The sequence below is a fragment of the Juglans regia genome, chromosome 1 (genome assembly GCF_001411555.2).
Source record: "Juglans regia cultivar Chandler chromosome 1, Walnut 2.0, whole genome shotgun sequence".
Lineage (NCBI taxonomy): Eukaryota > Viridiplantae > Streptophyta > Magnoliopsida > Fagales > Juglandaceae > Juglans > Juglans regia.
Window position 1 is genome coordinate 38,047,425 of NC_049901.1, and position 10,271 is coordinate 38,057,695.

Genomic DNA, 10,271 nt, shown 5'->3' on the forward strand with positions numbered 1-10,271 from the left:
AAATAATAAGCAGAATATAACACTTTATTTATTTTTTAATCATAAGGCATATTTTCTTTGGATCCATTTCTCGTTCTATGTTTTTATTAATAGCAATGATTATAAAACAAGACCCATTAATTATAGGTTGTGATATTTCTTTAACACAATAAAATAAAAATGAAATTATGATTTTGTAAACAAGAGAGATTGATCTAAACTTCATGTAGTATTATTGTTTGGTAATAAACTGAATAGTACATTTTGGGTTTTATTAAGAGATTTGATAATTGTTTATAATCAATGAGTCATTTTGTATATCCTTACTATCGTGATAACAACTTAATCCTAGTGACAATAAGAAAAAAAAATTGAGTTCTACGTTCTTTTTTTTTTTTTTAATATGACATGGCAGTGTTGTGTGGTACTATCAAGTCTAGTCATCTACCTGATCGATAAATTCAGATGATCGAGTAGTAGAATCATTTTTTAAAATATAAATTGTTGTGGCATGTTGATGGTGTTGAAATGGAATGTAAGTGTCATATTAGCTTTTTCCATCACTAATTAACGGAGTTTGGATAAAGAGATCCTCTTGAGATAGATATCTTTTTGGAACCACAAGTACTCCTAATTTGAAAAAATTTCAAATCCTATATATCTGAAAAGTAATTTTTCTTGATTTTTATTTTTTTAACTTTTTAACTTTTCACTTAAACTTATGTAGATGAATAGTTAAAATAATTTTATTTTAGATGGAAAGATGTTTGAATTGAAGTTTAATATATTTTCTTAAGTTTTTTTTTTTTTTTTAAATGAACCAACCATTAACCCCCTCATCCCTCTCGTCAAGTACCTGCACAGCCTTTTAGAAGACGGTGAGTATGGGTGTAAATTCAAACCGAAAAATAAAAAAATCTGTCTGGACTGGACCGGACCAGTTTTATCGGTTTTGAGCCGGTCCAGTCCGGGACCGGTTCTTAAAATGTGAAAATTGGCCGGTTCTGGTCTGGTTCCAGTTTTAGGATTTTTCAGACCGGACCGGTTGATAAAAAATATATATAAAAAATAATATTTGTATTATTGTATATATAAGTTTTATATATTATGTATAATTATAAATTTTTATGTGAAATTTTTATATATAATATATATAATTATATATATTTGAAATAATTTCTTATTATAATTTATAAATTATTATATAAAATGTTAATACTAAATCACTAAAAGTTTATAACTAATACTAATAGTCTAATATAGACTAATGACTATAGTTATACTTATAATTAATACTACAAGTTTTAACTAAAAGTTTATGACTAATACTAATATATAACTTATAACTATACCACTAATCTAATATTAATACTATTATATAGTCTAATATATTAATACAAATATAAAAAAATCTTTTTTTAATCATTTTTTTTATAAACAAATTTTTAATGATAAATTATAAAACTTACATTTTAAAAAAATCGAAAAATCGGACCGGACCGAATTGAAAACCGATAAAATCGGTAAAATTAAAAATATCAATTTAAAAAGATAATCAGTGTGTAATCGATTTTAAAAAATATAAAATCGATATTCTATCTTAAATTTTAAAAATTTAAAAATTAGACCGAAGCTGACCAGTTATACCTCTAACGGTGAGCTGCCAAAGCCCGTCTCTAGTCATGAAAGTGATCTCAGGCACTGGAATACTTTATCCATGCCCCCTGCAAGTACAGATCCCCTGAAGCATATGGAGGTAGACTCCGAGAAAGAGCCTTATTATTGCAAGCTAAAATGAAAGTTGACCAGATTATTAATGTTTTTTGAAACCAAAGTGGTTGGAAAAACAGCTTGTATTAAAATAGTAATAAAAAAAAGTAGCTGGAAAAAGTGTCAAACCTGATATTTGACCAGTATGCTTGATTACCGTATAACCCTCAAATTCCTTTGGAGGGTCTTTCAAGTTTCAATTTTTTTTACCCTTTGAAAGTCAAAAAAATCATCTCTCAATTAAAGAAAGAAACTTTTTTAGTCTTCCTCTAAACCCTTTTTTCACTTAATAAATTGGGAGGAATATCATGTACAGAATGAAACAGGGAAACAAGGACAGCCCACACAAGAGCTGGAAATAAGACAAATTGCCCAAGTTGCAACAACCATGCCCTTTTATTAGGAACGTGATTGAAAACTAGAGTCCACTGCAATCTGTCAATTAATGTTCCAAATTAATTGGCCGGTTTTTTTTTTTTTCTTTCTTTCTTTCTTTAGAAAGAAAGCAGATGCAAAAAGTCTATGCGGTCCCATTCCTGAAATTAAAATATCACTCCGAAAGTGACTGTTTCGCTATAGATAAAGTTATATTTTAATTAAAATTTAATTAAATAAAGTTATATTTTAATTAAATTGTATAAAAATTTATTATAGTGAATTCAATAAAATTATAGTAATTTTAATTTTAATCATTTTTATTAGTCAAATTTATTGAGTCTAAGGATAGGTTTGAGACACAAGACAAAACATAAAATTCTTATCTCATCTCATCTCACCATTACACATTTTTCAAATCTCCATACAAAATATAATAAATAATTTAACTTTTTCAAATCTCAATACACATTTTTCAATTCCCAAAATAATAATAATATTAAAACATAATATTTTAAATACAAAATAAAACATAAAATTCTCATTTCACCCTTCAAACTTGTCCTAAATTACCGATCAAATATTATTTTGACATAAAAATTTCCGTCTCCCACATGTCATTCATTTTGCGCGAACTCATAATTTTAAAAAATTTCTCTTAATCTCAAAAGTTCGAAGCGCTCGAATTTTAAATTCAACCACAGAAAGTGGTCAGTCTTCATCGATCATTATTTTAATGACGTGGCATCGTCTTACTGGAGTACTTCAAATTTTAGTTCTGCAATATTATGATTAATTGATATTAATTTTTTATTTTAAAATTTAATATCAATGTTAGAAAATTGATGTGTATTTTTTTAATAATAAATAAATATTTAAATTATAATTAGAATTAAAATAAATGAAGATATTAAAATTAATATTTTAATAAAATAATAATAAATTTAAAGAATATATTATTTGATATTGTTAAAAAGTGATTAATTAAATTTATAAAAATAAATTCTGTAACTAAATTTTGAACAAATTTTATTGGGTCCTGCTGACATATCAAGAGTGTACCATCAGCCAGCACACAGGAACTTTCATTATTGCCTTTTCGAGAGTATCGTACCCTCAGCCAGCACACAGGAACTTTCATTATTGCTTTTTCGGGTTTATATATAGCTTTCTAACCGAACAGTTTTCTCACACACAGACACACCAACCCCTCTCTCTCTCTCTCTCTCTCTCTCTCCGTCTCTCTTCTCTCTCTCTCTCTGATCCCTTCCATGGCTGCTGTATCTTCAGAATCTTATACCATGACAACCTATCCGATAGATCTACTCTTCGACCTCGACGAAGTTCTCACTTTGCCGGAGGATTATTCAGGCAGTCAGATTGCAGAACCGACATCCTTGGTGATCATGAACATGCCAACGGTTACTACAACTGAGGTTTGCTCAGTCTGCATCGAAAGCTTCCGGTCCGGTGAGGGTGGTAAACAAGTCCCCTGCGGCCACGTATACCATGAAACATGCATCGCCTCGTGGCTCTCCCGCCATAACTCTTGCCCTCTCTGCCGCTGCGAAATCTCCGGCAACGTATGACCGGAAAACCAGCTCTATATGTAGAAATTAAACAACTATTTTTTAGTTCAGTTTCGATGTTTCTGTAGGTGCTGTACTCATGGGATTGTTACTTGATCTTTTAATTCACTTGATCTTTTTGTGAGATTTCTTTTCTTATAATTAAAATTCCCATAAAAAATTTTGTGTAAGATCTGATCATACTGTACATATCGTCCATTAATTCCTCCACATGCACATGAATTATCTAGTCCAGCAACTTAATTAGGGTTCGAAGTTTGGTAGGCAGAACATTCATTCTGCTTTGCACGTCACAAGAATGAAATCAACGCATATTTCATTAATTCAAGCAAGAAAATAGGTAAACAAATTGTCAACGGCCCAGAAGAGACCAAACCACACATGATCGATGATGATCATATCAACGCAGGTTTTTTCTGATCAATATGTGCTAAATCAGTATTATAATCTGCAGACTGGTTTTACGGCCACATGAATCCTTCGAGTTCACTTCCGTGATCCGAATATATATGAATTAATTCGAGATGAACGAATTTGAGAAAAAAAAATTGAAGTCTTATCCATTATAAGTACGTACACACTTGGTGGAAGAGAGAATCTTGCAATTCGTCGGCATGATGAGACATTTGAGACTGGAAGAATAACTGACCTTGAATAAATAATTTTCCTTGGTCGTTAGGGATCGAAAACCACCTTGTTGTCATTAATCAAAGGTAATGTTTATATACGGTCAACTTTGACGGTTCTTAATTTAAAAATTAACAAGACAATCTCGTGCACGCAACTTGCCCATGATCAAATTGATCTATACGTTTGAAATTTTAAATTAATTGGACAATATTAAATAAGATTAAATTAACATATTTATTAAATTAGCAAATCAGGGAAGAGAAATGCTATTTTACTTAAGAAAAATGCATAAAAAACTTACTTCTTCATATATCATTTATTGATCATATACTAAAAATTATGAAATTTAAAATCTCAAATTTGAATTTAAAAATAAAACTGACAAAATGAGTATTTATTTAATTACCAATTTTCTTTCAACTCACAGACAAAAATCAGACAAGATATTATTTATAACAACCTTTGTCAAGATATTCTATCAACAAGATTTCGTGACCTCCTTCAAATTGGACGAGTGTACTATATATATTCAAACTTTTATTTTTATAATTTAATAGTCATGCAATGTGTTAGTTTTTAATAATTTAAGGTTAAAAAACATAAAACTTATATTAGTTGAAATAACTCATGTTATTATTGGTCATTCATTTTACTATTAATATCATATATATGTCAAGTTGGAGTCTCCTTCTTTTCTCTCAAGGAAAAGAGTGGTGAAAAAGTCTTGTGAGAGTAAAAAGTTTTTCAATCCCAGTCTGAGTACGTTGTCGTCGGTTCGTTTTGTTCCCGTCTCTTCTCATGGAGCGTCTTGAGGAGTTATGGGAGAGGTTGAAGTTAACAGAAGAGGAAGGTGTTGCAATTGCGTTAGAGGAAACAACCACAAGGGTAATGCAGCAAAAGGCAGAACTCTGTCTAATTGGAAAAATATGGAATGATCGAATGATAACAAAAAATATGCTAGAGTCTACTATGTCGAGGGTGTGGAGATTGAGTAAGCCAGCAGTGTTCAAAGAGATGGGAGATAACATTTTTGTGATTTCCTTTGCAACTCACGTAGATAAAAATAGAATTAAGGCGCGTCAGCCATGGTTTTTCGACAACTCTCTTTTTGTGATTAACCAGTTCGATGCGCTCATTCAACCTAATAATTTGCAGTTTGATAAACCAATGGTATGGGTGCAATTGCACAATCTTCCCCCAGCAAACATGTCAAAGGAATGTGGACTCCAAATAAGGAATACGCTAGGGAAGGTGGAGGAAGTTGTTGTTGATGAGGATGAAATGGCTTGGGGTCCCTTTCTACGAGTGAAAATTAGGCTAGATCGGTATAAGCCCCTAGCGAGAGGATGAACAGTGAAGATATGCAATAAGCAGTATTGGATCCCAATCAAATATGAGCGTCTTCTGAAGGCTTGCTTTCAATGTGGACGTATCTTGCATGAAAGTCAGGGTTGCCCTACATCTGCTAATCAGGACTCGCATGGGGAACAATATGGTTCATGGTTACGCGCAAATTTCCTGAGTCGACGCCGAGGGGAAGGTATTGGAGGTAGTCAGTTTACTGGAGACTATCAGCGTCGCCGAAATAAATCCCATCAAACAGAGGAGGAAGGTGGCGGGGGGTCTTTCAGAGCAGTTTTATTAAAGTAGTTCCAAATCGTTATCTGGAAATCACCAAGGCCAATTTTCAGGAGGTAACCACGGACAGTTTCAAAATTCAAAAAAGTCCCCTTCAGAGGCTTTCTCTCACCAGAAAGGGATAAATATGTTGAATAAAAGCCACCCTATCATCTCGGGTGGTGATGAAGCAGTTTTGATCATACTGATCCCCTGGCGTTTAAAACTTTAAGTGATATGAGTATTAACTCAACAACAGAACATGTCGGCCAAAGTCAATTTGGGCTTAAGGGTGATGTGGGTTTGGGCCAATCTCATGTTACTCATGCCTCTACAGAGACGTTGCAGGACAAGTCTCAACTGAGTGCTAGGCAAGTAAAATGTTGGAAGGTTAGAGCTCGCTCTTTTGCTACCTTACCTGTAAGTGGACCTGCTATTAAAAGTAGAAAACGTGTTGTTGCCATGATCGACTTAGATGAAATGTCACCCATTGGGGTTAAAAGAATTAAAATGTCAGAGGTTTCTGATAAAATGGGTGATTCCTTACCTGTTGAGATAGGTTTGAATCTCTATGCTACTGAATTGGTATTGGCAGAGGCTGGTTCACAGCCCTGCCGGGAACCATAAATATAGTAAGTTGGAATTCCCATAGGCTTGGGAACCCACAGAGAATTCGTACCCTTCATGATCTAGTACAAAGAGAAGATCTCGATCTCTTATTCTTACAAGAGACTCGTTTAAATGCTAGTAGAATGGAAAGAATAAAGTTTGGTTTGAATTTTTCAAATTACTTGGCTGTGAGTAACGAAGGTAGAGGGGTGGTTTGGCTTTATTATGGAAGTCTCAGATTGATCTTACAATCTTGCAGTATTCTAAATCATATTCATGCAAAAATAAGGAATAAAGTTGAAGACAACAATAACATTAGTTGGCTTTTCACTGGAATATATGGGCAGCCTGTTACTGCTAGAAGAATAGAAACTTGGGATTTAATAAGATCTCTTAAAGGGGATGCATGTCAACCTTGGCTTATTGCCAGAGATTTCAATGAGATTCTTCATGATGGAGAAAAGAGGAGGTGGGAGATTTAAAGATAACAAGCTAATGGAAGATTTTAGATCAATTATGTAGGATTGTGAATTCATTGATTTGGGGTTTAAAGGGCCACATTTCACATGGTGGAATGGAAGGGATAATCAAAATAGCATATCAGAAAGATTGGATCGGTTTTTATCAAATATGGAGTGGAGGGAAGTCTTTCCTTTATGGGGGGTGGAACATGTACTTGTTGCTTACTCTGACCATTCAACAATCTCTATGAAACAACCAGAAGACTGCCCAACTCAGTTTCATCAGAAAATCTTTCGTTTTGAAGCAATGAAGACCAGAACTGAAGAATGCAAATAGATCATTGATGAAGCATGGATTAGTGGATCTAGACCTTCAGGTATGCAATTATTAATGAAGAAAATCAAATCATGTGGGGAGAGATTGAAGTGTTGGAATAGGAGAAGATTTGGCAATGTCAAAAGAAGAATTGAGGTTGCAAGAAGCAGAATGCATTCACTGCTAGTTTCAGACCCTGAACATATTCATACTTCTTTGCATAAAGAAGCAAGAGCAAAAATGAACAAATGGCTGGAAAGAGATGAAATCATGTGGAGGCAAAGATCCAAAGCTTTATGGCTAAATGATGGTGACAAAAATACTAAGTTCTTTCATCAAAAAGCTTCACAAAGAAGAAGAAGAAACTTTATCTCAGGGATAAAAAATGTCAATGGAGTTTGGTTTTCAAGTGCGGATAAAGATTTTGAAATTGTCAACTATTTCCAGACTCTTTTTACTGCATCACCCCTACAAAGCAATATGGAATTTCTCGAGGCTTTACATGAAAGAGTGACAGATGATATGAATTCTGAACTATTAAGAGAATTTATAGCTGCAGATGTTAAAGAAGCTTTGCTACAGATGAATCCTGCAATTGCTCTTGGACTAGATGGTATGCCCTCTTTTTTTTATCAGAAATATTGGGAGGTGGTAGGATGAGAAGTTACTCAAGCAGTTTTACATGTTCTAAACAGTGGGGAAATGGTTAGTAACCTGAATCACACTTTTATTTGTCTAATTCCTAAGAAGTCTACACTTGAAATGGTGTCTGAATATAGACCTATCAGTTTGTGTAATGTAATTTACAAACTGATTTCGAAAGCCTTGACAAATAGATTTAAAGTTGTGTTGCCAAGAATTATCTCTATGACTCTATCAGCTTTTGTGCCAAAAATGTTGATTATTGATAATATTTTAATAGCTCATGAAGTGATACATTTCCTTAAGCAGAAACGACAAGGTAAGAAGGGGTATATGTTCTTAAAGCTTGATATGAGTAAAGCTTATGATCGAGTAGAATGTAGTTTTTTGGAATGTATAATGACTAAAATGGGCTTTGCTGAAAGATGGAGGAAGCTGATTATGATGTGTGTTAATTCAGTTTCTTTTTCAGTGTTGGTGAATGGGGTCCCAAAAGGCCATATTTTTCCAACTAGGAGATTAAGACAAGGGGATCCTCTTTCCCCTTATCTTTTCCTTCTTTGCACTGAGGGTCTTATTTCTCTATTAAAATAAGCTGAAATTGTCAGAAGGGTAGAAGGAATTCAGATTTGCAAAGATTCCCCAAAGCTGAATCATCTGCTCATTGCATTTGATAGTGTGTTATTTTGTAGGGCTACTTTGCAAGCTAATCTCAATATCCAACATATTCTAGAGGTTTATGAACAAGCTTCTGGACAAAAAGTGAACAAAGCAAAAACTGTCATGGTCTTGGCTCTTTAGTAAAAATGTGGAGCCTACTCAGCAAGCTGAAATTTTCTCTTTTTGGGGGGGTCCAGTAGGTTCAACATTATGAGAAATAGCTTGGTTTGCCACCAATGTTTGGGAAGAACAAGAAACTAGCCTTTGCTGATATTAAATCTAAAGTTTGGCAGAAACTCAAAGGTTGGAAAGAGAAGCTTCTATCTCAAGGGGCAAGAAAATTCTTATAAAAGTTGTTGCTCTAGCTATTCTCTCTTTCTCTATGAGTTGTTTTAAGTTGCCTGCTAGTTTTTGTAGTGAACTTGAGAACATGACGGCCAAATTCTGGTGGGGTTAGAAAAATGAAGAAAATAAAATAAGGTGGGTGAGTTGGAGAAAAATGAGTGCTGCTAAAACAAAAGGAGGGCTTGGTTTTAAAGATTTACAAACTTTTAATCTTGTCTTACTTGCTAAGCAAGGGTGGCGTATTATGAATGGGCAAGGTTCTTTGTTGCATCAGATGTACAAGTCTAAATATTTTCCTTCATGTGAATTCAAGGATGCCAACCTTGGTCCTAACCCTTCCTTTGCTTGGAGAGGTATTTGGGAAGCAAGAGCCTATCTGATGAGAGGCTACAAGTGGAGAGTAGGGGATGACAAGTCCATTAATATATGGTCTGATTCATAGTTGCCCAATCAGGATTCAATTCCTAGGCCCAATTAGTATAAGGGACAAATGAAGATAAAACAACAATATAATGAGCTTGAAGAGATGGTGTAACAGAGATCTTATATGAGTGATTAAAGCGATGATAACACGACAAAGTCGTGTGATCCAGTTTGTGACAAACCTAACAAGTGGGTCTGGAAGAAGAGGAATTAGGAAAAAAATTGGGACGAGAAAAATTGGTACGACCAAAACCTCTACCACGCCTAAACCTACGACCACAACCTCTAAAAGATGGAGAGAAGGAATGCAAGGGACTAGTGACAGTGGTGTTAGCAGCAAGTGGAGTATTGGAGAGAAGAGAAGAGGTCTGATGAGCTAATTTGGACTCATGATTGAGAAGGTAGCTAAAAATTTGAGAAGAGGAAAGGGGATCTGGCCGAGTGATGATGAAGGTAACCAAGGATTCGTAATCTGACTCAATACCAGCAAGAAGATAGATGGTAAATTCCGAAGGGGAGAGTGACTGTCCAGCATCACTAAGGGAGCTTGTTAGGGATTTGACTTTGTGAAAATAATCAGTGATAGACTTTAATCCTTTCTTGAGGGTGGCTAATTGATACTGGGTTTGCATAATGTGGGCTGATGTTTGAGCTAAAAAAAGACTATGGAGGGTTGTCTAGACCTCGTGTGAGGTAGAACATTCAAGAACTTGGGATAAAACTGTGTATGTAAGAGAAGAGTTTATGGCTGAGAGAATGAGTTGGTCTTGGAGGACCCATTTCAGGTGTTCAGGATTTTCTATGCCGTCTACGGTGGGAGGTGGCATGGGTATGGAACCATCTACATAACCAATG

At 34.3% G+C, this 10,271-nt stretch overlaps 1 protein-coding gene across 1 annotated transcript; it reads left to right on the forward strand.

Annotated features, from left to right (window-relative positions):
* Positions 1 to 3,395: 3,395 nt before the first annotated feature.
* Positions 3,396 to 3,713, forward strand: LOC118348774 (E3 ubiquitin-protein ligase RNF181-like). Its single transcript, XM_035691252.1, has one exon. It carries the CDS (start codon positions 3,396 to 3,398, stop codon positions 3,711 to 3,713), a length of 318 nt encoding a protein of 105 aa, XP_035547145.1.
* Positions 3,714 to 10,271: the final 6,558 nt, after the last annotated feature.